At 46.4% G+C, this 27,945-nt stretch overlaps 1 protein-coding gene across 7 annotated transcripts; it reads right to left on the bottom strand.

Annotated features, from left to right (window-relative positions):
• Window positions 1-22,402, bottom strand: Neu2 (neuraminidase 2). 7 transcript variants are annotated; one of them, XM_028789565.1, is made up of 6 exons: window positions 22,253-22,265; window positions 15,799-15,861; window positions 11,773-11,949; window positions 7,867-7,906; window positions 2,908-3,119; window positions 1-1,292 (listed from the first exon to the last, which is right to left on the bottom strand). In XM_028789565.1, the coding sequence occupies exons 5-6, from the start codon at window positions 3,106-3,108 to the stop codon at window positions 354-356; spliced, it is 1,140 nt and encodes a 379-aa protein (XP_028645398.1). In that variant the 5' UTR covers window positions 3,109-3,119; window positions 7,867-7,906; window positions 11,773-11,949; window positions 15,799-15,861; window positions 22,253-22,265; the 3' UTR covers window positions 1-353. The 7 variants fall into 7 exon arrangements, with proteins under 7 accessions (XP_028645398.1, XP_028645395.1, XP_028645397.1 ...); XM_028789562.1 differs by having other exon boundaries at window positions 15,799-15,895; window positions 22,253-22,264; XM_028789564.1 differs by lacking the exons at window positions 11,773-11,949; window positions 15,799-15,861 and adding an exon at window positions 20,636-20,734 and having other exon boundaries at window positions 22,253-22,402.
• Window positions 22,403-27,945: the final 5,543 nt, after the last annotated feature.

Raw genomic sequence — 27,945 nt, 5'->3', positions numbered from 1 at the left:
TGGGCTAGGTTGGATAATTTATTAATACTCATACAAAAACTAGGCATGGGGAAACAGGCAGGTTAAGTCAACATAGTGACAGCCAACATACAGAATGGCAGCCTCTAAATATACTGTCCCTACCTTCCCTGCCAACAAGGAAAAAAGCTGGAGGAAAGCCAGGCTTCTTTGATTTCTGAGCTGAAAATAGAACCCACTTCGAAGGCTGAAACAGCAAAGCCCCCAAAGAGTCAAAAGACCAAACTCTCTGTATTCTCCCAAGGAAGGGACCCAAGAGTCCAGAGGATGGTGGAAGAAAAGAGAGAGGGGTATTTTGAAGCACAAGGAAGCCCTTTGGGCCACATGCAATGAGATCACTGGGCATGAAATACAGTGGGGAAAGCTTGCTTCAGGGTGAACATGAGGAAAGTGATCTCTTCATAGTTATCTGATTCATACAGACACCCAAACTGTGGGGAGCCATCAGGGCCACGCTCCATGTTCTGTAAGTCAGAGTAGGCACAGGTGCCCATGGCCAGCAGTGTGGGCACTGACCAGGCTCTGGGATCTAGTGGCATCTGGTTGAGGTACACACCCAGGTTGATCCTATTCTTGGAGTCTGTAGGGTGGGTATAAAGCAGCCACGTGTCTAAGGCATCTGGCTTAGAGGTGGGGTTGCGGAAGGCAACCACACTTCCATGACACCCGTGGGGGGGCTCTACAAGCTTACTAACTACCTGGTTGTCCTGGAAATCCAGGCCATCGTTAGGACTTTGTGCCTGGACCCTGGCTCCCAAGAAGCTCCTAGCATTTAGATACACCATCCTCCCAGCTCCAGTGCCAACCTCAGCCACCTGACACTCCAGAGAGTTCTCAGACACAAAGTTGCCTATTTTCCACGTGTGGCCATGGTCAAAGCTGATGAAGCAGAAGGCAAAGGGGGTAGGTTCCTGGGCAGGGTGCAGTTTCCGGTAGGCATACGCAGGTACCAGAAGACTTCCAGTTGTGTTCTTCAGCTGCAGACAGTGCCCAGGACCCACAGCAAATGTGGCCCATTCCTGGTGGGTACTGCCAATGGCGGTCTCTGTGAGGTCCCGGATGGGGCTCCAGGTCTTCCCATGGTCAGTGCTGCTGACATGGCATAGCCGTGTGACATTAACCCTAGTTTGGAGCTGATGCTGTTCTGATACACGCCCAGGGACAGCGATGAAGAAAAGGAAGAGGGTCTTTGTTTGCTTGTCATACAAAGGACATGGATTCATGGAGCGGTGGCCTTCCAGCTGGGCTTGGGTCACCACTTCCTCAGGTTGCCACTGAATGTGTGGAGAGGGGAAAAGGAGAAACACAAACTTGAGATTACTGGTGACAATGACAGGAGGCTATTCTGAGGGTCTGCAGGGCATGTGTATCTTAGGGATAGAGTCAAAGGCCATGAAGGGACAACTTTACTCATCAATTACCTGCCCCCAGGAGCAGCAGGAGCCAAGTTCCTCTCCCTTTCTCCATCTCCCACACCCCCGCCATCTTCCTCCCCTCTTTTCTCCCTGAAGGCTCTGTTACTTTGATTCCCACTAACAGATATTTGCATCATCCATGATGTGCCAGACAGACAGACCCCCAAGACACAAAAGTAACTTAGGAGCCAGCAGATGGTTCAGCAAGTAAGGGTGCATGCCACCAACCCTGATGACTTGAGCTCAATCTCTAGGGCCAACAGGATAGAATGAGAGAACCGAGTCACTCAAATGCATGCACACACAGACAAATAAGCAAGAAAATATGAATTTTTTTTAAATGTAAGTAACTATGCTAGGAACCATCCATTCTTAACATCGGCTACTCTTTCTGGCTGGTCTAGCATTCTTTTTTTTTTTTTTAAGTTTTTTTTATTTATTTATTACATGTACGTACACTGTAGCTGTCTTCAAACATCCTGTAAGAGGGCATCAGATCTCATTGTGGATGGTTGTGAGCCACCATGTGGTTGCTGGGATTTGAACTCATGACCTCTGGAGGAGCAGTCAGTGCTCTTAACCACTGAGCCATCTCACCAGCCCCCTGGTCTAGCATTCTTAAAAGGGCAAAGAAAATGAGGGTCACCCGGTATCACCTACTTACGATACTGTACTAATGAACTCAAGATCCTGAAGATTCCCACAGAGCTCTGCTGCCACCGCTATGTCATGTATGCCACAGCCACAGCAGCTGTCCCTGTTCCTTGTTAGCTGCCCAACTGCAGGACTCTTAAGCACAGACACGACACCAAAAGACTGATGGCACCCACTGTGTTGCCTAGTCCTGCAGTGCTGAAGAAGTGTCCTCAGCTCCATTTCGTATTTTGGAAATGAGAGGCCTAAATGGGTTAGCCAAGTTGCGTAAATAGGAGTGGACCCAGGCCTTGAATTCAGGTCCATCTGCTTCAAGCGCCATGACTATGTATAATAATTATGCACGCGACAAAAGGAATTTTGATGGCATACTTTGAATAACTAGCATGTAGTTGTGATGAGAGTGATGTTATGAGGACATAGGCAATCATCTGATCCTCAGACCCCAGATTAGTTACCCTCAAGGGGAATTAATGTCCCGTTAAATGACGGTGCTTTGCTCCTCCCTTGGGCTTTCAACAATGCCAGGAAACTCAGCCAGATACGTGATGAAGCACATGATCAGCCAACAAGACCTGCTCCTGGTGAACCCAAGTGAAATCTGGGTTGGGTACAGGAGCCAGTTTGTCACCCTGTCCCTGGATGGGTTTCTAGGTCTCTCCTGGGTTCCCTAGATCCTACCTACAACTGTGTTATCAAGGGATGGCCTTGCCCCTGTGCTCTGTGAGATTTCTGCCTGGTTCCACCGCACACACGTGGACCACATGGGTGTGTGTCAAGCCACCCCAAGTGGAGCCACTGCATCTGGGTCCTGCCTTACCTTGACATTGTTGGTGGCTTCGTTGTAGCTTCCTCTTCGCAGGACAATCAACTCTGCATGCTCATCCATCTTGCTGGCTCGCTTTTCCGCAAAGGCCAGCAGGGTCTTCTGCTTTCTCAGGTAGAGCAGAGCAGGGATTCTGTAAGCATTGGCTCCTGTGCGGAACAGTGTCTCCTTCTGCAGGACGGGGCAGGTCGCCATGGGCCTGCGGGCTAGGCAGGAAGAGAACACACATTATCTCCTGTCATACTTGTGTCAAGGGCCAGCGTCATCCTGTACAGGTGGTACTTACTCATCTGACTGGCAGACCGAGTCCTGTCTAGGTGGCCTGTCCTAGAAAAGGTTCTGTGTCCTTTCCCAAGACCCCAGTTGCCAGTTGTACTGTAGGTGTACTGGCATTGCTCTATCCAAGAATCGAAAAGTGTGTTTTGTATTAGATGCCTGCCATAACTGCTCCCCCTCACTGTGACAACCTTCAGCTGCTAACCCTGAATAGAGTAGAAGGGCTTGCTAAGTGGCTCTCTGCAGCTGTCCGACTGCCAGGGAATGACACGCGGGGGCCTTTTTATAGCTCCAGAGCCCTAGAAAGCTGTTCCAGAGAGAAAGAAAATGCCTCCATTCCCCAAGCTCTGCTCCCTCAGCTGCCTGAGGCTGATAACACCAGCTGCCCTCACTGTGTGGGTGCCACCCTGAGGCAGGTAGGGGGTGGTTGTGCATCTGGAGAGATAGGCTCTGCCTACTAATGGGGCTGGAGTTGGGGGGGGTGGAGCCCTAGAGGTGTGAGAAAATGAACAACAATATAAGTATTTGCAGAAAAGAACAGGGAAGGCAGGGGATAACTTAGTGACTGTGGTTGACAAAAGAAGAGTTGACAGAGCTAACTTCTTAGCCAGTATAACCACCCTTGGTTGAGAGAACCAGTTGCCAAGGTTATCCTCAACAAAGGCTATGTTTGATGACCTATCTATCCAGAACATAAGGACAGATGGATCCCATGTTCTGGCTTAAAGTGAGACCCTCAGGTTATGTTGAGACAACTCTGAGACTGAATCTCAGCCACCCCCCCCACTCCCTACCACCGCCCACCACCCTTCTCTCAGTAAGCTGCCTTCCCTCCTGCTAAGAGTAATGACTTCAAAAACCTCCATTAAATCCTGCTGAGGGACCACAACTTCCTATGAAGTCTTCCCCATGCCTTAACCCCTGGGGAGGAGAAATGAAAAGAGAGGAATCAGCAGGCAGGAGACAGGGGCTTTTCTACATTTTCCTACCACGTAATATATTATCATTTAAAACGTGTTTTTAACTGTTTATGACAGGTATGGTCTACCATCCTATTCAAGTCTGATGAATGTTATTGGGACAATGCAGCAGAATGAAATGTAGAGGGCAGATGCCAGCTAGGGGAAAAAAAAAGCTCAGTGGGTATAGATAAGTCTTTGCTTTTAAGTGGAGACTTGAAGTGTTGGTTGCTCAAGGCTGCAGTTCGGCAAGTGAGAAGCTGAGGCAGAAAGAATGTTTTGAATTCAAAGCCAGCCTGGGCTACACTGAGATAGTCTTGAAAGGCAGAAAATGAAAGACTAAACAAAACAAAGTCTACACCTGCAAACTGTAATCTCGATCGCTCCATGGCCGTCACTGTCATAAAATTTCAGAGGAGAGAATTGGATACAAGTAGAAGAAGAAAAATAAGGAGAAAGATGCTGTTTCAGTGTCTTAGAAATTTGATCAAGGGTTGTAACAGCTGGTCCTTAATGAAAATTATTCAGCAGCCATCTAATCAGATTTAAATGTTGACTTTAGGATGTCCCTGAGGCCAAGTCTTTCTCCATTCTAATGAGTTGGCCTTCAGAATGCAACATGGTTAGCTAAGGGCATCCACAAAGACGCTGGAGACAGGGAAAGGGGGTCAGGAGGAACCAGAAAAGGACTATGAGCTAGTCCTTGGGGTTTACACGGGGAAGGGTGACTTAGAGCAACAGCAAGGGTTGAGTAGAAACCCCAAACCAATGGACTTAACACAGTGATGTGACAAGAGCCGCCGCTCAGGGTTTAGAGAGAGGAAAAGATGGGGTCTGGGAGAGGGATGAAGCCACCGGCCAGAACTAGTTACTAAGTCTTGTGGATGGTCCATCCTACAGAGATGGACCACTCTCCATTTTCAAAAGGGGTGCATAACATCTCACAATATGCAATTCAGCTTCTCAAAGAGCTGTGATTTCAAAGGATCACCCTAAGGCTGCACAGACAACACTGCCTAAGTTGCCCCCTCCCCCCCTCCACCCTAACAAATTCTGTAAATGTGAACAGTCACACTCTGCTCTACCCCAACCACGGCCCCAGGAAACCTCCAGTCTACTCTCTATCTCTGGCTTTGCCTGTTCTGTATGTTTTATACAAGTGCAGTCACCCAGTGCATAGCTGACTTCTTTCTCTCAGCATGTCATTTCTAAGATTGATTCATGCTGCGGCATGCATCAGAACGTCATTATTTATTTAGTTACTTATTTACTACTTTGAGGGAGGGCTACTCTTATATGTAGCCCAGGTTAGGCTGGAACTCAATATGTAGCCAAGGATGCCTTTAAACTCATACCACCACTGCCCAAGTAGTAGGATTACAGGCATGTTCAACCACATCTGGTTTATGTAATGCTGGACATCTCTGGAGATCTAACACAAGGCTTCAGCACTCTGGAGGAGTACCTTACCATGTTTACTTCTGAATCTTCTCCACATTGACTTTACCACTTCCACCTTTTCTCTGGGTGTGAAGGGAGTCCCAATCCCCACACGCTGTCACCAGTATTACACTTATCATTATGTCATTTCAATTCTAGCTAACCTAGTGGCTGTGCAGGAATGTCTCAGTTTGGGTTGTGTTCTGTGGTAGCTAACAATGCTGAGCACACTTGTGTGGCCTTATTGACCACAAAAGTTAGACTTTAGCCTAGAGGCAAATGGACCGTTTCTGGGATTTTTTTTTTTTTTAGGCTGGCCATTGATCTAATCTAATTAATTCTAAGGAAGTTTCTTTCTCAGTTCCAGGGAGACAGGGTAAAAGATGAGCTTGCTTCAGTTTTCCATGTGAGATTGGACAAAAATCTGGATGAAACAGACATTAATGACCAAAGTGGCAGTGCCGGTGTCTCCTAGAGACTGAGGAAGCAGGTGCAGTGTGATCAGGAGAATGTGCTGGTTGGTTTTTGTCAAGTTGACACAAACTAGCATCACATGGGAAGAGGAAACCTCAACTGAGAAACTGCCTTCATGCTATTGGCCTGTGGGTGTGTCTATGGGGGGTAAGTTATTGATCAGTGTTTGATGTGGGAGGGCCTGGGCCTCTATATACGTGGTCCTACTCCCGAACAGGTGGCCTGAAATCAGGCTAAGCAAGATATGAAAGCAAGCCAGTAAGCTGTGTTCCCTCAGGGCCTCTGCTTCAGTTTTGATGGATTATCATGGGGAAGCCTTTCCTCCCTGGGTTTTCTTTGGTCATGGTGCTTATCACAGCAGGAAGCAAACTAGGACAGAGGCCTGGTCAGAGCTTATATGGGCAACTGGGTCCTGGTTTCCACAGTATCCTTGGCTGTTTTCTAGGTTCCTCTTTTAGTATCTGGCTGCCTTAAGGATAGCAACAAATGTAGTCACTCCTGTCACCGGATCATGTGGCATCTGGGAACCTGAGATGGATCAGAAACAAAATAGGCCAAGAAGCCTGTTCTGGTGCAGTGGGTATTTGATTAGGGATGAAAAGGTCAATATTATTGCCAGTATCTATATGGTGCTTGCCAGGGCCAGGGACTGGCTGAACATTTGACAGCAATTACTTCATCTAAGCCACAGATGCCCTACCCTCTGCAAGCCCACGAGGCTCAGAGTGTGATGCCTTTTGTGCAGAGAAGCTGGAGTGGAAGCAACAGAATAGTAGATACCAGCTTGTCCCTCTGATCTCGCTAAACAGCCAAGCCCTGTATATTAAAGATGGGACTGAGCCCAGGAATGGGAAAGGTCAGGGAAAAAAAAACTTTAAGGTCAGCATGTGTGTCATTCACAGCTTCAGCCCAAACTCACATACCCACAAACAACTTCCCAATCCATACTTCTCCCATAAATTAATTATATAATTAATAATAATAATAATAACAATAATAATAAACCCAGCTGGCCTTTACAAAATGCTTTGTGTTTGTTCTCTAAGTGCCCAATATTTTCTAGAAATCTTTGTCAATTGCATTTACCAATTTTATAACTTATAAATATTTACTCATTATTTAATCCTCCTGATACTCCCATGTGGTAAACATCCGTACTATAGTCACCAAGGCTTAAGTGGCACAGCTGATCGAAAGGGTGCTTCCCAACACCATCGTCTCTGCTCTTGAGGAAGTCTGGAGGGCCCTCTGGTGCATCTTGGCACAGCTCCGCCTCCAAACAGTGGCAGCCAACACAATGGGAACAGAGCTGAGTCAAGAGTCAAAAACTGCAGAGATGACTCAGTCAATAAAACACTCACCATGAAGTCATGAGGACCTAAATTCAAGCCTAAGAATTGGTGTGAAAGGCCAGGCCTGATGGCGTGCGTTTGTAATCCCTGGCAAGGCAGGAGCAGGCAGATCCCTGGCACAAGGCACAAAGTCCTGCTGCCTTCTCTTCCATCCCTGCTGGGGTCAGGTCTGGCACAAACCTTGCAAAGCTGGAGATTTCATTACTGGTTCACTTTCTCTGTTCAAGGAGATGCTTGATCATTTACAACCTGGTACCTTCTGTCTATCAGAAAACACCAGCAACCATGCCCTGTCCCTGCCTTCCGGGACCCCAAAGTATAGCAGAACTTCAGTAATTACGGGGAAGGATAAAGAGGTCTGTGTTGCTTTCCATGGGAATGCCTTTGTTCTGAGTTAGTTTCTTCCTTAGTCTGAGTTTGTGAGTTAAATCGCTCCCACTGGAAGCACATACCTTGACATCACTTCACACGATGCCCTGGCAGCAGGAACTCCTGTTGATGTCAACAGAGGGACATGTGAATCAATTAGAGATAAGCCATACCTTTAGGAGTATGTGCCCAACAGGATGCAGAGAGGTCTGGTCCTGTAAGGACAGAGGCAGTGGGAATCTGGTTTCAAGAAGGTCTCTGAGGCTCTGTAGTCCCCTGGCCTTGATCCCAGTCTCAGCCTCTCAGTAAGTCCATGCCTATATACACCAGAAGGAGCCCTCCTATTTGCCTCCCACTTGTCTGACAAGGCACACCTCAGGGGTCATGTCAACGTGCAGGCCCAGCCCTGGCCTAATTAGGATGCTGCCTCTCATTAGTCTGGAAGAACTCCCGAATCAGTGATGACCTAGAACAGTGTGAGTCAAGTTGTCTCTTACAGATGGAAGTGTTGAGCAACAGGTGCTCAGTGGGAATAGACTTCCTGGAGTTTGGAAAATTGTAATTTTCATGGGAGGGGCAGGTTAGAGTCACATAGAGCCTGGTGTTGTCATTCTGCCTCAGCTGTTGATGGCCAAATGAGTCCTCAGACCCTCAGGCTCTCTGAAAATGAAGATGGAAAACCTCACGTAGATCTTAAGCTGCATGAAGGCGCTCAGAATCAGAATGGAGTCCCCTTTTGTGAAACCCTAACGATAAGGCAGCATCTGCCTGAAGACTCCAAAACAGCAGACTCTTGTGCATTTTCTTAATGAGCTTCTTTATAGATGTGATAATAAACACCATGACCAAAAGCAACTTGGAGAGGAAAGGGTTTATTTTTTCTTACAATTCTCAAGGAAGTCAGGGGCAGAAACTCAAAGCAGGAACTTGGAGGCAGGAACTGAAGCAGAAGCCATGGAGGACGCTGTTTACTGGCTTATTCCTCATGGCTTACTCACTTTGCTTTCTTCTAGGATTACTTGCCCAGGGATCAAACCACCTACAGTGGGAAGGGCCCTCCTACATTAATTATTAATCAAGAAAGTGTCCCCCGGGGCTTACCCACAGGCTGATCTGATGGGTGTATTTTCTCAATTGAGGTCCATCTTTTCAGATGACACTAGCTTGTGCCAAATTGGCAAAAAAGAAAATAAAATTTAAAAGGCAACTAGGAGGCATACAATATCTGATAGCAGTTAGAAAAGACTCTTTCAGAACACAAAGGCCACCACCTACAGCTCACATAGAAAATACTGCAAGAACAGTCAGAGAGAGGCCACCTTTGCTAATAATCCTTGTAGCTAAGAATTATTTTGAAACAACTTACAGAAACCTCATTTTGCCTTTTAAAGTTTCCCCTTTTCCCTTCAAACACACCCATACATGTTCTCAAGGCCATGTCAATTCCAAAATATATCTCACCCCATCTCTTGTTCAACAGCTACCTACAGAGAATAAAAAGATCTTGAGAGTCTTGCTTGCTCTGATCTCATGTACTTCCTGACACAACATTGGTGTCTCCATCCACTGATGGACAGGTGGCTGTTATCCATGAGGAATGGACCAGGTATCCCATCTGCTCTTTAACCTAGCATTTGGTAGTAGATGTCAGTCCCTGGTGATGAACTCTTATCTTCTGGGCCCACCATGTCCAAGGCTCCATGGCCTTTCCAGATAGACTTGGGGACACACAGCCAAAAGCATGCACCACCTTGTTCCAGCCCTCTGCAGGACACAGATGGGCTGAAGACAGGATGCATCAAAAGGCAGCTAAAGTCAAGTCGGTTTCAAATCAAATGTCCTGACTTCATACAGGATAGCTGTTCTTGTAATACTTTCTGTGTGAGCTCGTGGTGGCCTTTATGGTCTGAAGGAGTCTTTTCTAACTGCTATCAGATACTACATGCCTCCCAGTTGGTGTTTAATTTTTTATTTTTTAGAGTCATTTGTGAAGATGAAACACAATTGAGAAAATGCACCCATTAAATCAGCCTGGAGGTAAGCCCTGGGGACATTCTCTTGATTAATAATTAATAAGAGGGAGAAAGGATTTCCTCTTTTATTTCCTTTTTTATACTGGACAAAGTTCTTTCATGATGCCATCCCATTGGCTGCTCAGGTCTAAAATGTCCCCTAGTTCAGAGCTGAGCACACACCCTCCACTCTTTACTTCCTGGGAGGCCTGCCACACCTGCCTGCCTCCCAGGTCAGAGTGGTCCCCTACATGGCTTTTTTTCTGTGTCTTCTTGCTCTTGGGCTCTCTCTAACCAGTTCTGAAAGATAGACAAGTTGATGTGGACTTGGGATTTCTTTTTAGGAACTCCACTGTCTTGGTTAGTGGTTTTCTATTGCTGTGAAGAGACACCATAGTCAAGACAATTCTTTTAAAGCAAAGCCTTCTTTTAATTGGGGATGGCTTACAGTTTCAGAGCTTCAGTCCATTGTCATTATGACAAGGAGCACAGTGCTATTCAGGCAGACATGGTTCTGGAGAAGTAGCTGAGAGTTCTACATCCAGCTCTGCAAACAGCAGGAAAAGAGTCATTGGGCCTGGTGTGAGCTTTTTGAAACCTCAGCCTCTAGTGACACAACTTTCTCGAGGTAGGACACATCTCCTAATCTTTCTCAAGAAGTGCCACTCCCTGATGATCAAGTGTTCAAACAGATGAGCCTGTGGGGCCTATTCTCATCCACCACCATATCTACCCACAGGCTAGCCCACACGAAAGGCCCCAATAAACCCCTGCTCACACTTAAGACACACAGGTCAGGCAATGTTCTCTAAGTCAATGCTCTGATCGCTTGTTTTCCCTACAGCTGACTGGTGGATACTTGAAGAGTTGTTTTAAAGTGTATCAAGTACAGGAGACTAAGGAAATGGCTGAACTTGGTGGCTCACATCCACAATCCTAGCACGTGAGAGGGTTAGGCAGGGGGGTCCTCACAAGAGGCCAGCCTGGGCTGCATAATGGGGTTTGGGTCAGTTTGGATTGCAGAGAGAGGCTATTCCACAGAAAAGAATGAAGAAAAGGTTGAAGTTCTGTTTAAATGCTATATAATGCAAGAGAAAGTAGCATACAAGACGGCAAAAAGAGCCCGCTTTGGTAAGTGTACTAAATGCGCAAAACTGTGTTTAGAAAAGAAACTAAATATGTATTGCTATATTCTCAAAACTTAGCATGGTGCCACAGGTGAAACACAGTAAATAGCTTTTGAATATAGCATTTTTAAAACTTACTTTAACATTTATTTACTTCTTTCTTTTTCAAGACAGATTTTCGCATGTAACTTGGGCTGTCCTGGAGCTTGTCATACATCTCAGACTGGCCTAGAACTCATAATTCTCTTGCTTTAGCTTCCTAAGTACCAAGATTATAGGTTTGTATGCTCAGACCCAGGTTTATAATAAGTAAATAAACACCACTGGTGATTAGTTTTAACTAATGATTTTTACAGATATTACTTATTAACGTTTTGTTTGATTGGTTGGTTTTTGTTTATTCAGGACAGGGTTTCTCTGTGTAGCCCTGGCTGTCCAGGAACTCACTCGGTAGACCAGGCTGGCCTCGAACCCACAGAGATCTCCCTGCTTCTGCCTCCTGAGTGCTGGGATTAAAGGATTACGCCACCATCACTCTGCTATTTACCTTCTTGTACTTCTCCATGCACATACCGATTTCATTGTTAGTTTATGTAACAGAAGAAATAAAGGCATGCAGAGAGACGTCAAGATCTGTGAAAGAAGCCAGTCGGCATAAAAAGACTGGAGAACTTTCCCTACCTAAGCCACATGTAATAAACACAGCATGCTGGGAAATGCCTGCAGCACAACAAAATGCCTGGTGCTGTGTAAATACCTACAAAGGATCACGGGACTCTTGACCCTGCTCCCTGGCCCACTCCCATCGTCAGAATTTTCTTCCTCTTTCTTAATAAACTATTTTGGTTACCTGCCATGTGTCCTTGATGCTGTTCCATGTCCTGGGACAAGAGAACCTGGAAACCTCAGTGGATGTCCCCTTTTAACACCCTTTCTGTGCCTTTGATAGTTGTCACAGCCAGGAAGTAGGGTCTGGGCTATTTCTTCTTTCTTCTGTGTACTTCCTTTCACTTTCTGGGAGCAACCTCTGTGAAAGATAGCTAGTATAGGGACATCTCTCTTTTTCCCTTCTGTCTTTCCTTCCCTCAGCTTCTGTTGCCAGGAGCCAGTACTCCCAAAACTTTTCTCCTCCCCTAGGGACCTTACCCAAGCTTATTCAGAGGCAAACAAGCTTATGCAAGAGTTGGCAGCTGCCAAGCCTTCAGAACCAAAAGGTACCTGCCTGGGGGCTGAGGGTGGTCCACCTGTAGGTCTGCATGGACAGGACCCATAGCAACCCAGAGCTGAGTGTGGAAGCTGAAGGGATACCGCTATGCTGAATGCCACAGCATACATAGACAAACACCTAAGTGGCCACAGATAGAGACCAGCAAAGATAGCACTGCCCACGAGGCTGCTTGGGGTCCTTACGCACCACACCCTAGTCTTTCCTGCCCTGGTGGCGTTCTCTCCTACCATCCTCTCTTCCTTTCTTCCATAATTTCTTCTTTCCTCTCACCTTCCCAGCTGTCCCAGACAGGATGACTGGAATGACAGACTCAGACAGATGCAGCTCTAAGCTTGGGCATTGGCACCACAAATGCTGACTTTGTTGTCCACGGGGTCCTAATGCCCATCATCGCTGCAGGCTGCCGGCCAAGCCATTCTAATTCACAGTGCTCCTTACTTTCTACTGCTGTGATGTATTCATCTCTGCTTGATCCCTTAACTCCTCTCAAGTCCTCTCTGTTTGTCTGCTGCAGACAGTCCTATCCCTGGGAGTGTGGAGACAATTCCCCAGGCAATCAGACAGTCCCCTTGAGCTGGTAATCCAAATGAGGGGAGGAAGATCCGCTTGTTCTTACTTTTAACCTGAACAGGGATTTAAAGCAAAAGAAGGCAAAGCTAGCAATTCCCATGAGCCACCTCCTTCTCTGCCCAATAGCTTGGCCTATTTTTAGAGCTCTTAAGGAGGCAAACCTTACTCCATGGATGTAAGAGACATAACCTCTGGCATGTTCATAGCAGGGACTTGGTAGGCAATTGATTTAAACCCCAGACGAAGTAACTGCAGAAGAACTGGACTTTCAAAAGCAATCTTTCCAATTCTCCTGGGACTGTGCTCAGACCTGCCAGGGACTTATTGGTATGCTGGTGAAGACCTCCGCAGAGGGGAGACCCTCTCTCAAGTCTCAGAAAGTCGCGACCACCCAGTAATCTGCTCGAGACACCATGTACCGGAGCAATTGCGAGGTTGTTTATTAGGGTGTGACAACTAGCTGCTGGTCAATTTGTATGCCCACGCAGGAGCTGAATTGACCCCGACTGCCAGTTTGAAAGGGGTTTTTAAAGGGAAAAAAAACCACAAACCAAGGAATGGGAAGGGGGTGAGGGGTTGTTAGGGTGGCGTAACATAAAAATAGTGGAACATTCCAAAGGAACCCAACCTACATGAGTCAGGGTCAGGTGAAAGCTCTCTGTACACTTATCTTTCTCAAGAATGTGGTCCTGCCCTGTTACTTCGGCCTTGCCCTGTCACTGCGGTTCCCAGCTTGGTTCTCAACTTGGTTCTCAGCTTGGTTCCACCTAGTTCACTTGAATTTTTTTCCTAACTCTTTGCAGATAGGCCAGTTCCAGTAATGGTGACTGGTCTTTCCACATTCCTAACTTGCTTCATGCCTCGGTTTCTCCATGCCTTTATAAAGAAAGCCTAAAGAATACTTTATATGTCTAAAAAGAATTCTATATACCCAGTATCTATAATTTTTCACTCTACACTGGAAAGCAGAGCTCCAAACCATTAGATCTTGAGGACCCAAGGCAGAGGAGAGGAATGCTTCTCTCCCTCCCGAGGTCCTGGTACTTCTCTCTGCCACCTCCTCCCACCCCGTAGTGTCCCTTGAACTACATGCTATAGTGCAGTCTCAAGAACTGGAATAAGGTTGACCCTGATAATCTTTTTTTTTTTTAAAGATTTATTTTATTTATTTCATGTATGTGAGTGAGTTAGCTGTAGCTGTCTTCAGACACACCAGAAGAGGGCATCAGATCCCATTACAGATGGTTGTGAGCCACCATGTGGTTGCTGGGAATTGAACTCAGTGCCTCTGGAAGAACAGTCAGTGCTCTTAACCACTGAGCCATCTCACCAGCCCCGACCCTGATAATCTTAAAGAGATGGTAAAAGCAGGAATCCATAATTGGTTAGAGAGCTAAGTGGCAGCCAAGTACTTAGCCCTAAACCAGACATCTGTATCACACGGAGAAGGGGACACAGGTGGAAGAACTGTAGGAGCCAAAGGGTGAGAGATGGAGGGAGGGAGAGGGCAGGGGGGGGATAGAAGGGAAGGGAGGCTTGAGGGCAGGAGAGGGACTAGGGAGTTGGGAAGAAAGGAGAGGACATTCACTGGAGGGGATAAGAGAAGCTGGGGGTGTATGGAAGCAAAGTGCATCATGTACAAATATGATATTGTAAATGTTTTAAAATTAAATTAGGACCTGAAGTGCTTGGGATTCGATTCCCAGCATCCATATCAAGCTGCATACAACTACCTATACCTAACTCTAGCTCTAGAAACCAAGTGTTGCCTCTGGGCTCCAAGGGCAACACATTCACATGCACAAACCTTGCATTCTACTCCTGTAAGCATCTGTGTCTCCTGGGGTGTGATGTTGGGGATGGCTTCTCAGGCTTTGTCTTATTTTGGCACCCAAAAAAGCAGTGCTTCCAGACCTGAGGGTCCCTGTCCCCAGCTGGCTCTGACTGATAATAAAGAATTGCCATGCAGCCAAAGGCTGGGCAGAAAGAGGATTTTTAGATTGTGTGTTCGAGGGGGAGAGAGAGGGGGGAGGGAGGAATGGAAAGAGGGAGAGAGGAGGGAGGGAGGGAGCCATGAAGGGGAAGCAGAAAGATAAAACTTAAAGGCCTGATGAAATATAAGGATCCAGAAAAGTGGCTCCCTAGGGACCACTTCCCTCATTGGGCCTGGGGTAGTAGAGATAAAATATAGTTTTTAAAAGATGTTAATGCAGGAATACTGGAAGGGAGTGTTTGCTAGCCTCGGGGAAATTTAGAAGTACCCATCCATTGAGCTAGTCAAGGTATATCAAAATTGGTATGTGTGTGTGTGTGTATGTGTGTGTGTGTGTGTGTGTGTGTGTGTGTTTCACTCGAGAATCCAGAGAGCTCTTGGGGGTGGGGTGCAACTCTTGTGCGCAACCTGCTGGGAGCCAAAGCAGTTTGACTAATTCACCACTACAGTGCATGACAATGTCAAACCAAACTCCTACGATGAAGGGATCCAGGGAACTTCTGCTACAGGAAATCTGAAGCCTCCCCATTTCCAACCAATAGATAAGGAAGCGGCTTATGGTCTCTCCTGGACATAGAAACATGGCTCCAGGGTACTTGTTGACTCTTCCCTAGCTGACTCACCAAGTGAAAATATAACAAACTTATACATATGGGCTTGATTCCACGTGTAAATTTAACTTATATTTAGGTCCAAAGGAGAAATAGATTAAGTGTTCAAGTACAGGGCGATTCTCTTCTGAGATGCCCACATCCGCGTCCTACGGTATGTCTTACTTTCTTCCTCAATGCCTTTCCTTCTCTTAACTCCAGTGCACCACATCTATCTTAAAATCTCTTAACATAAACTCCAAATTCACTTCAACAAACTTTTGTTGCTCGTTCGTATAGCCAGCACCACACTCACTGGAAAGGTGAAGAGGAACTTTGGAACACTTGTTCCCCACCCCCACCCCACGGCAAGGAAGAGGCTAATTAACATTCCTGGTCAGCTCCGGAACTTTGGAAAGGTCATGGGACACTTGATGGATAGGAGAGGCTGATTAACATTCCTTGGGCCAAAGGTGAGAGAGAGAGAGAACCCACCTGCGGGTGAGGAAGGCCCAGAGCACGTAGACACATTCCGCAGGACAGACCAAGTCTTGCCACCTGCAGACAAGGGAAGTCCTTGCCACCTCATTCCCTAAAGACCAATCAGTTTAAAAAGTCACTGTTTTGCCACTCACATTGTGCCTAATGGCTGCCCTAAAAACTATAAAAACTGGCCAACCGCCCCCCCTCCTCGCTGCCCCCCCTTACTGCCCCCCCTCGCTGCCTCCCCTTCTGGTGCAGGATGACCCCAATGCATTGGATCATTAAAATTCCTCTGCATCAGTTCACGTCTCACTCAGGAGGTCTCTGACAAGCTAAGGCTCACAAGAGTCTTACAAAGGCAGAAGCAGGAATGTCCCAGATGAGTCTCGGGCTGCCTAATTATATGGGAGGATCTGAGCGAGCAGAGGCAGGGACAAGAGCAGGGAGGATTCCATGTTCACTGAGAAGAAATGAGGGGGAAAGAGGGTCAGGAGGACCTCTTGAGGCAGCCTAGAGACAGAGAAGTTTCTGGAAGGGAGGGGGGAGTACAGGAAGCCTCCTGGTGACAGGGCAGTGTACTGCTGGCTGAGGTCAGTGACTGAGGGAATCTCTCAGTTCTTTGAAGGCATTTGGGATTTTTCTTTTATCTCTGGTGTCCTGCAGCTGTATTCTGGGTTGAATGCGAGTTCAGGTGTGAGGTCCTCTGAACTGATCTAGGACTCACCATGTGTCTCAAGCTCAAAACTCAGTCTCTTTCTTCAAGTCTGAAAACTCCTCACTCACTATTTCTTTGAACACTGGTCTTTGAACACTGGTCTTCCCCTGCTTCTGGTGCTCTCCCTCACAACGGGCCTGGTAAACGGCTCCTGCATTTTCATGATTTATTCACTAGCGACTGTTGAACATTTTTTACATTTCCTGTCTAATAAAGCTGTGTCTAGCTCAAATTTTGCTTTTAAGACAGGGTCTCACTGCATAGCCCTGGGAGGCCTGGAGCTTGCTATGTAGACCAGGCTGCCCCGGAACTCATGGAGATCTGCTTGTCTTGGCTTCTTGAATATTAGTGTTGAAGATGTGCATACCACACCCAGTTAGAATTTTCCTTAATATTTTTAGTCCTAGAATTTCTCCTTTGTTTTCTAAATCTGCTTTTTTAAAAAAAAAAATTAAAGTAAAAAAAAATGTTTAACTGTACAAGAGATTATACACTCCCCCAAAGCAAGCTACTACACAAAGGTAGTTTGGGGAAAACACAGCCAAAGTTTTCTCGGCTCTTACCCTTTCTTGGCCATTGATTACTTTTGCTAAGACATTATTCTTTAATCTTGTAAAATCTGTGTTCTCTAGGATGTAGGACAATTTCAAACTAGACTTATGATGCAGGGATTTCAGCCAGCTCCTATCAGAAGGGATCTAAAGCCTTGTCTTTGGCCAACAGATAGAGTCCTCCCTCCTATGTGGAAACTCTGTTTGTCAGCATGAAAAAAAATACAGAAGACTGACGGATTGTCACCCTTCTGCTCCCAGAGTGGCTTCTGAAGCCACAGAAAATTTCCATTTTTGTCTTATAGATTCCCCTTCTTTATGTCTTTAAATATTTTTGCACTTAATTTAATTAATTTTATTTTCTTATTTTATGTGATGAAGTGTTCACTTGCATGTATACATGTACATTATGAGTGTCCCTGGTACTTGCAGAAGGCAGGAGAGGACATCAGACCCTCTGGAAATTGATTTACAGATGGTTCTGAGCTGCCACATGAATGTTGGTACTCAAATCCAGGTCCTCTGGAAGAACAACCTGTGTTCTTAACCACTGAGTCATCTGTTCAGCCCTGTGCTTATTTTTAAAAACTGTATATGCATAAATTTGCATAATTTTAGCAGCAACCCTAGGGCACAGATACTGTTTGCCACATCTGTTTTACATAAGAGAAAACAAGGCAAGTGGACCAGTGTCACACCATCAGAAATCTGTAGAAATTGGACTTACCTGTAAAACGTGGAGGAGTTTGGATTGCCATGGACTAAACTGAGTTACCTGACAGTTCTTAACTTGTAGGGCCTCAGAGTGTGACTGTATTTGGAGATAAGTGTGTGAAAAGGAAAGATAAAATGAAGTGTGAGCTGGGATCTGGCTGGTGCCTGTTAAGGAGAGGATATTATACAGCAGATTTGGGCGCACATAGGAGAAAAATCACACAAAGACAGAGAATCCAGGCATCCACAAGCCAAGAAACAGACCTGCAGCCACTTCAATTCTAGACTTCAAAAGAGACCGCCCTCAGAAGCAACCAAACCTATTGTATCTTTACCTTGGACTTTGGGCCTCCATGACTGTAAGACAATAAAGCTCTCTTGTTTAAGGCCTCTAACTTGTGGTACTTTGTTACGGTAACCCCAGCAGAACACCTGCCTGCTTCACTATGACCAACCGGTTCTAACCTCCTCCAGTCAGGTCCAGTATTTAGGGATGTCTAGCTTGCTCAGTTATTATTGTCTGATGGAGAAAATATTTAATTTCCACACTCTGGAACACATTAGGGGTAAAAGTTTCACACATCTGCTTTTAGAATCTGTGTTTTCTGTTTTTCTATCGTTTCTGCTTCCCTATTTGTGACCCTTCATGGGAGGCTACCTCATGTGTTTTAGAGTTGTCATGAGTCACCTCATCTTTCAGGTGTGATGCATGGTTCTTACTGGTGTTCCTGGTTACAGAGACCTTCCCCATAGTTGCCTCTTCCTATTTTTAAGACTTCCAAGACTCTCAAATATTTTTCTCAGTTTCCATTTGGGGATTTCTGTTTATCATGAGTAGCTATGAGTTAGATCCCATATGTGGCTCCAGTGTATGCTTCTATTTCCTGTAGGTAATTCTAATTTCTCCCCACAGCCTGGGACATTTTTTAACTTCTGTACTGTTAAGTCCTTTTGCAAGCTTCCTGTTGCATCCTGTGAGGCTGAGATGCTGGTGTTCTCAAAGGCGTTTATTTAAAACAAAAGGAAGGGGTGGTTCAGTGAGCAAGATGCTGGCCCATGCAAACGTGAGGGCTTGTTCAGACCCCCATGTAAAGCTGGACATAGCCGCGTGCATCTGAAATCCCAGCACTCCTACAGTGGGATGGGAAGCAGAGACAGAGAATCTCTGAAAGAAGCTTGAGGGCCAGCTAGCCTGACTTATGCACTGGTGACCAGCAAGAGACCCTGTCTCAAGCAACATAAAAAGTGAGGCCTGACACCCGAGGCTGTCCTCTGACCTCCCTTCACATGCCTCGGCACCTGCACTCCTGTATTTACACATGAACATGCTCTCACACAGACACATACACACCCTGGATATATACAGATTTGAAAGAAAGAGAGAGGGGGAGGGGAGGAGGGAAGTAGGGAGGGAGAGAGACAGAGACAAAGAGAGAGAGAGAGAGACAGAGACAGAGACAGAGACAGAGAGACAGAGAAGGGGTTATCTAGAAAGATGGCTCAGGGGTTAAGAGCACTTACTCTTCTTGCAGAAGACCTGATTCAGTTTCCAGCATCTGTATCAGGTGACTCACAACCACCTGTAACTACATATCTAGGGGACCTAACACACTCTTCTGACCTTCAAAGACACCCACATGGATGTAGCACACACAGAGAGAGACACATAAATAAGCCTTTAAATCAAGTATATAAAACAAGCACAATAGAGATTATGTATAATAGTTCACCAAGGTAACTGGTTAGCTATTCATATTCTGGAAAAGGTTGACCTTGCTTTTGAGCAGAAATATGTCTTTATTACAGAAATACATAACCAGCATTTTGATGTGTTCGAGAAAATGTATGTGACCTCGGGTAAACTATCAAACATCTGTTTATCTGGCTTCCTTATTACAAGATAATGAAGAGTCTTAGATAAATGAATTCATGCACTTACACCTGCTTGCATATACACATGTGTGCATTATGTGCTAGGACCCACATATGAGGAAGAACACGCAGCTTTATCTTCTCTCTGCACTTAGGTCTCCTCACTGAATATTGTACTTTGAGTCCATCCACCTTTCTGTAGATTTCATTTTTCTTCATACCCAATAATATTCCATTCTGTGTATGTACCATGTTTTCACTATCTCTCCCTCTGTTGGTGGACACTGAGGTTACCCCTACTTCCTTGATATAAAATAGCAATCCACATGATTGTACAAATATCTATGAAGCAGGATATGGAGTTTGGGGAGCATATGCCCCAGAGTGGGCTAGCTGGGTCAGGGCTATTCATTTTTTATTCGTTTTTTGATATGAGTTTGTATTGATGAATTAGTGAATAAAGATGCATTTGATACTGAAAGTGTAAAACTCTAAAGTGTGAAGCTCTATGGCCATTCTAAATGAATAAAAGTTTGCTGATACATCTGTATCTATCTATATCTGATCTATCTATATATCTATATCCATATCCATATATCTCGATATGTGGAGGAGAGAGAGAGAGAGAGAGAGAGAGAGGGTGGGGGGGAGAGAGAGAGAGAGAGAGAGAGTTTAAGACTGGGCAAGTGTTTGAATGACTTTTTTAATCTAGCTGTGTAATATTTGATTTGTAAGTTAGTTAGAATATATATGCTTTATTTTTAAAAAAAAAGAAGAAGAAGAAGCAGGGATGAGCAGAAGGGAGATGACTGCCATCTGGCTTTCAGTGGCAAAAACCAGAACCAATATTGGTGGCAATTGGATGTCATACTAGGCAGACATCTGAGATTCAATGATGCCCACTTCCTGCATCCGTGCCCTACTGTGATATGTGGGCTGCACCTAACGGCTGCTCTCTGACAAGCAGAGCATGGCAAAGTGATGGGATGCCACTTACTGTCATTTCCACGAGCACGTCGCAAAAGTCTGTGGAGCTGGGAGATGGCTCGGCTGAGAAAGTGCTTGGCATGCAGACATGAGGACAGGGTTTAGGTCCCTGGAACACAAAAGCTAGGTGGGCCTGGCTGTCCCCAGCACCCAGGAGGCAGAGATGGTGGTCCTCACAGCAAGCCAGCTAGCTAGACTAGCTGAAATTGACTAGTTCCAGGTCTAAAGACTGACCTTGCCTCAATAAATAAAGTGGAGACTCCTCAAGGAAGACACCCGGTGTCAACTTCAGACTTCCATAGGTGAGCATGTTCACATCACACACACACACACACACACACACATTCATACGTGGACCCTCGAAGAGAGAGACAGAGACAGAGAGAGTATGTGTTGTGAGCACACACACACAGTGAAGGGGAAGGGGAAGAGAGAGACAGAGAGAGAGAGAGAGACGAGACAGAGACAGAGACAGACAGACAGACAGACAGACAGAGAGACAGACAGAGACAGATACAGACAGAGAAATCTTTTGCAGTCTCAGTAAAGCAAGGTGCCATGGCAGAGAGTCAAACAAACAAAACGGAGCAGGGTGCCCAGCCATGTCCAGCAGGAAACTAGGCCCTTAGTCCAGCAATCCCCAAGGAGGATCACAGACCTGCCAACAACCCCATGAGGCCTGTAAGAGGAGCCTTCCCCACAGAGCCTTGTAAAGAGGAGCCCTGGCCCTCAGCCACCTTGCCTCCAGCCAGTGAGAACCTCTAAACAGAGAACGGGGCCAAGCCCTGCCCAGATTCCTGACCCACACAAACCCAGATTACAAGTGTGCCCTGCTTCTTGGCAGTACAGGTTGGGTTAATTCATTACCAGCGGTAGGTCACAAAGACAATAGCTCATCTGAGGCTTGCATAAATATGGGCAGTGTAGCTATTAACATTGATAAATGAAAGTAACGGGTTAAGAGCCAAGGTTTTGGTACCCGCTGGTCTGGGTTTAAATCTTGAAGCAGCTTACTATCTATGTGGCCTTGGGCACGATGATTGATGCCTATGAGCATATGTATCTTTAAAATGGACCTGATTCTCAACTTGTAGCGAGAGCTCAGGGCTACACAGAGAGGTTATGCAATATGCTTAGTTCAGTGCCTGCCACGCAGCGAACACCCAGGCAGAAGGAAGCCGTCACTAAGCATAATTCACTGTAATAGTAACAATTGTTTAAGACCTCTTGCATAGAGCAGCTGGTGCCCCCTGCCTGGGAGCTGTCACGCTGAGCCCTGATGACCATGTAAAGAGGTGATTAGGAGCGCTGGCTTAGTTGGCAAAGTGCTTGGCATATGTACACTAGAACTTGAGAAGAGTCACAACTGTCCTATAAAATAGAGCATGGCAGTGTGTTCCTTTAATCCCCACAAGGGAAGGTTGATTCTTCTCAAGAATCAACTGCTGCTGATGCAGCCTGCCCTGGCCAATTAGTGAGTTCTGGGTTCCATAAGAAAAAGATTCAGCAGAGAACAATAAGAGAGATACCTGGCATTCATCTCTGACTTCTACGTTTGCATGTGTGTGCACATGGACATATACTCACACAAATGTGACCAGAACCTTAGAGGACCAGAAACACTTACCCAATTTCAGACTCAGGGGGCAGGTCAGTCAGATGTAGAGAGTCCATTTCTAGTCAGCTTTCAACATTACCTTGCAGCCAGGGGCCGTTCTGGTCATGTCAACCTGTACCTCCGAGGCACCTCCCCTCTTGCCTTGCTTCTAGGAAGGTGTGTGGCTGTCTCCCTGCCTGGGCTTAGGGCACTCCGCAAGGTAAACACCCAGACAGGAAGTGCCTGTCCCAGGAACGGGGCCAGCTATAACCGAGGCAGGTCTGAAGGTCAGGAATGTTTCTCAGGGAGTTTTTTCCAGACTGTAGTTCTCAGGGACAGGTCAGGAGCTTGTGTGCTTATGTGAGGACACACAGACCTGCACTGAGGTGCCTGGACAGGACGGTGGATGGGAAAGAAAGAAACTGAAGCGCTTATGAGGGGGCCTAACACCCAGGAACTTCTGGCTGGCAGGTGAGCAAAATATATGTGTTTTTTTTTTTTTTGAATGAAATGAGATCAAGGAAGCCATAGAATAGAGGTCACTGTTGGACACAGGGCAGAGCATTGCAAGCATTGATTGAGAAAGAGCTAGGAAAGAGACGGCAGCCAGACTGTTGGTGGGAGGGAGCATTTGGTTACCCTTGGAAGATTCCAGTTGTACCTATGAGGTTCTGGCTCTACCCATGAGCTCCTGGCCTATCTTACCTTTGTGGCTCTCCCTGCCAAGCATGTTTCAACATCTGTGAAGCATGAAGCAGGGTGACGATTCCTTCCAGCTCCTCTACCCCCAGCTGTGGGGACTAGGGAGACAATGTAGTACATAGGACAGGTCTCAATAACTTACAGTACCCTGTGCAATAGGAACGTGCAGCGCCTCTTGCCAAAAATCGATTAAGAATCTCAGAGAGGCAGAGGAATTGGGTTAAACTAACTGCAGAGCCCTCCAAGAACAGGGCACTCCCCATGGTGCTCGTCCTGGCTGTAAATGTATGTGTAGACTGTGGAGTGCTGTGATTTCTGCATGTTGTTGACTCAAACCTCAGGGTTACAGAGCTCTCTAAGGGAGAAGACGTCACAGCTATGGAGTAACAGCCCCTGTGTTGCCATCCCGCTGACCTTGTTCCTCCTGCTCAGGGACTGTTTCAGGATAAAAGACCTACCCTCAGAATCGTCCAGATTTGTGTGCTTGGTGGGCATGGAGTCAGAGTATAATGTGACTTAGTTGGGGAAACTCAGCTGGGTATAGAAATAGAAGGTTCTCATTTCCTGTCTTGACCAATATTTGGGATATTCACAAAGCCATCAGCTGCAGGGAGCCGGACTTGGGATTCCCGTAGTTGTGGCTACTCTGCTGTCTCAGCTAGTGATCAACATCTTGTTGCCTTGAGAGAAATGGTTGTTTTCATGCAGAGAGATGTTAAGGCTCAGGTTGGGTCCCTTACCCTGCTTCCTTCCCCTCTCCTTTTCCTCATCCTGGCCCACATTTGATGTTATTAAGCCTCAGAAAGAAGAAGCCAGACTAGCATCCTGGACCATTAAAATGGGCAATAGGCCATCTTCCTCAACCATACTCTCAGGCCACTCTTTGACCAACCACAGATTTTCATGGACATGGTCCCCAGGAGAGGGGGCGGGGTCCTCATAGGAAGGCCAGTGTATCGCAAACTTTACTTTGTCCATTGAGGTTCTGGCCTCAGCTCTCCATACCCAGGCAAAACTTGTGACTGTGCAAGAATCCCAAAGTGCCGAGACACAGCTACTCAGCCTTAATGGCTCCACCAGACACAGGAGCCATTTTGTCCCAAGAAGAGAGTGAGCCTGCCAGCTCTGTATCTGACATTCCTTCTCCTACCAGTAAGGAATTTACTCCGACAGGGAGAGGTGGTGTGTGGGGTGTATAATCTAAACACTGAGGAGGCTGAGACAAAATGAGACAAAAGGTTCAAGGCCAGCCTGGGTTATTAAATGAGACCTTGAGACCTTGGTGTGTGTGTGTGTGTGTGTGTGTGTGTGTGTGTGTGGGTGTGTGTGTAACTGCTCTGGTATTATGAAGTTACTCATTATCACCACTTCAATTCATTTATTCTTATTGGGATTACGAGGAATTGCTGACCACCTGTACTTGTGAGGTTTAGAGGTGGGGGGCTGGGGACACCAGTGAGATGACAGTGACCATCAGGCTGGGAGAGGGGATGAAACAGTTTTGGGCCCCAACCCAAAGGCTGCTGGAAGCCCCTCCCTGAGCAGAGCAAAGGACATGACTTCACTCAAGGCATTGCTGCTGGGTCACAAGACTGAAAGAGGTTTGGGCCAAGCCAACTGAGGGTGTCTCTTTAGGGCCCCTGTCCATGGCCCCAGGAGAAAGAGTCTATGCAAGGCAGCCCAGGCCCCAGGATGAATGTTCCCTTGTTCTTGGTTTTGGTCATTCTGGGAGAGGTCAGACCATGGGCAGGAGGAGTTTGGCCTCCAAAGCAGAGAAAATGCTCAGGGAGACAACCAGCCTGTCCTGTTTCCTAAGGGCAGCAACAGTCCCTGTGGCCCCGCTACCACGGACACCACAGTGAGTTTGAACATTAATGACAGGTCTTTTTAGGAATGTCCCATAGTGAGCTTCTGTTGGGGAAATAGCTGATGGGTTGGCTGTGCACACTTGAAAATAAGGTAACGTCCCACGCTCGCTCTAGCTAAATGCTTCAAGTTCCTAGGGACGAGGGGTTGGGGTCTTAATGAATAGAATAGGAAGCTGCTGGGCGAAGCAGAAGCCTGTGTGAAGGATGCTTGGTGAGGTAAGGGGAAGATGGAGAGGTGCTCTTATCCACGGGACTCACGGACTCAGGGAGGGGGCTCTGTACACCAGGACTATGTGCCTCCCGGGAGTGCACCCTTCAGCTGTAGACACAGCAGGCTGACTGTGCCGTTGTCACTTTCACCTCTTTGGTAGGAACTACACGTGCCAGTCATGGTATCTACCATAGACTGTAGCTTGAAATACCCACCATCTGAATCCTTAAAGAGCCCCTGAATGATTTGCTGGTTCATTATCTAACGAGGGTGTCTCTGGACAGAGTCTCCAGAAGTGGGGATCTGTTTGGATGTAGGAGTATAACTCAGCATCAGGAGGAAGTCAGAGTTTGTAGTCTATTTATCTGGACAACAATAAAAAGAGGATGATGTAGCCAGGATCCTGAGCTGAGGGTGGGAGCTTGGGAGATCTCCGGATGCTCAGGATCTTTTCTGTTTGAGTCATGGAAGCACACCTGCTAACTGACTACGTAAGTGTCCCCTGAGGCTCCCCATCATGATAGGCTGAAACTCTGAAGACAGATGGCTTTGGATTATGAGTGAGGCTGAGTTACCGTAGGCTATCAGCTGCTGGTAACTGCCTCTACTTCAGATGGGACCAAGATAAGGATCTTTATACTCAATATGGCCTTCGTTCGTTCGTTCGTTCGTTTGTCCCTTCCTTCCTTCCTTCCTTCCTTCCTTCCTTCCTTCCTTCCTTCCTTCCTTCCTTCCTTCCCCTCTCTGGTCCCTTACTCAGGGTTCCCAAGCTTCTCTTTCCCCTTTCCAGGCACTCTCCAAATGACTTGCTCTGGAGAGTCTCTGTCTTTTATGAGACTTGTCTTGGTCATGGTGTCTGTTCACAGCAGTAAAACCCTAACTAAGACAATCCCTCAACTATTTCCAGTTTTTAAAACCTCGGTACAGGATCTTATTTCATCGTAGATATTCTCTAGTTGGAAGTCAGGGGAAGTGTGAGCATGTATAAAGCCATGTTTCAAAGGAAACATTCCTGGGTGGATACTAGGACATTGGACCAAAGCCTTGGTTTCTGCTGGGCTCCTTTTTAGGAAGTCACCTTTGATTCTTACAATGATTCTCAGATCTTTTGGGGTTTTTGTCTTGTTTTGGTTTGGTTTGGTTTTTATTTTAAAAGGGTGTCTGGCCCTGGGACAAGTTTTCCTAGTTGTCGGGAATTATCAACATTGTTGCCTGCAGCTCCCCACGGGTTTCTGGCCTCTTTGGAGCAGGCTCTGAGTAGAAAGCAAAATCCCTTGCACTCAGCCATCCTAGGCTACTAGCTGAGCTCAAGACATTAAGAATTTCTAGGGTAGGGTTCAAATGAAGCTGTATTGAGGCTCACAGAAAATCAGATCTGCCTAGTTGTCTTTGCGGGGAAACATGACTGACTTGTGTGTTTGTTGGAGCCAATGTCATAGAAACTGACAAAATGAAGATGCACAGGAGGGACAGAGTCTTGGTTGGACAGAAGATAAATGGCAGGATTTGTGTCCTGTAGAGTGAGGCCGTGTTGTTCCAGGCCTTCTTGGGATGACAGTTTGTGCCATTTGCCTGCTAGAGCCTCAAACCCAGCAAGAGCTGGAACTGAACACTGGGTTGCCTGGTAGGCACCAGCTGTGGAGGCTCAAGCCAACCTCTTGTAAGTCTGGGGTTTAGAACCTATCTTTGTCCTTTTCTGAATTGTCCGTCATCTTTTTTTTTTTTTCTTTTTGGAAACAAGGTCTCATGTATCCCAGGTTGGCATTGAACTGGATATATACCAGAGAATGACCTTGAACTTCTGATCCTCCTGCTTCCACCTCTGGAGGGCTGGGGTCACAGGACTGCACCACCTACCACATTAAACTCAGAACGCAGAGCTTCATGAATGCCAGGCAAGCATTCTACCAACTGAGATGTGTCCCAGCTTCTCTCCACCCTTCTGAAAGGCTGTGTGTTCTTGGTGGCTGTTAGTTTTAAATTAAAGATGGTAAGAAACAGTTGTGAAATTAGGCTCTGAGCTACATTGCCTCGGCCAGGCAGCCTTGGTTTGAACACCAGCCCCTCTTACTTCCTTGAATGAGTCAGTTAACATCTCTGAGTGTCCATGTTCCTATCTGTAAAAATAGCAGAAACAGAACAGGGAGAGTCACAGCGACTATACAGGATTGTCATTGGGGTTGGGATCTGGGCCAGGTGTTTCCAAGGTTTGGATGTATTTTTAAAGAATGAATTAAAGGCACACGAGATTTTCAAAACAAGCAAAATGTATTCAAAACAAAGAAATAGTACAGCTTGAATACATTATCAAGACTGACAGTGGGCCGCTAGAGTGAAAGAGTTGCTCAAAAGCTTCCATTCAGGGCTTCTTCTGATGAAGTTCAAGAGAGGGAGGAGTTTGGTTACTAAGGTGTATGCACAGGTGTTTCTCCATTTTGATTAGCAGGTTTGGATTATGTAAATCTCTGCTCATAGTGCATATCCCTTCCCATAATGCATCTGATTTTAATCATATGCTTGCCCAATTGTACATAAGCATAGGACGGAGTGATTGTTTGTATATGCTTGGCCCAGGGAGTGGCACTACTAGGAGGTGTGGCCTTGTTGGAGTAGGTGTGTCACTGTGGGTGTGGACTTTAAGACCCTCATCCTAGCTGCCTGGAAGTCTCTCTTCCACTAGCAGCCTTCAGATGAAGATGTAGAACTCTTAGCTCCTTCTGCATCATGCCTGTCTGGATGTTGCCATGCTCTTACCTTCCTCTGATGATGGACTGAACCTCTGAACCTGTAAGCCAGCCTCAATTAAATGTTGTCCTTTATAAGAGTTGCCTTGGTCATGGTGTCTGTTCACAGCAGTAAAACCCTAAGACAGATGGTAAACGGGGAATTCTCCCTAAAAGCTCACTTAGGGGACAAAGTTCGCCTTATTGTGCATGTACCCC

The sequence above is a fragment of the Grammomys surdaster genome, unplaced genomic scaffold (assembly GCF_004785775.1).
Source record: "Grammomys surdaster isolate TR1022 unplaced genomic scaffold, NIH_TR_1.0 125846, whole genome shotgun sequence".
NCBI lineage: Eukaryota > Metazoa > Chordata > Mammalia > Rodentia > Muridae > Grammomys > Grammomys surdaster.
The sequence above is the reverse complement of the archived record's forward strand: the minus strand, read 5'-3'. Positions and strand labels throughout refer to the sequence as shown.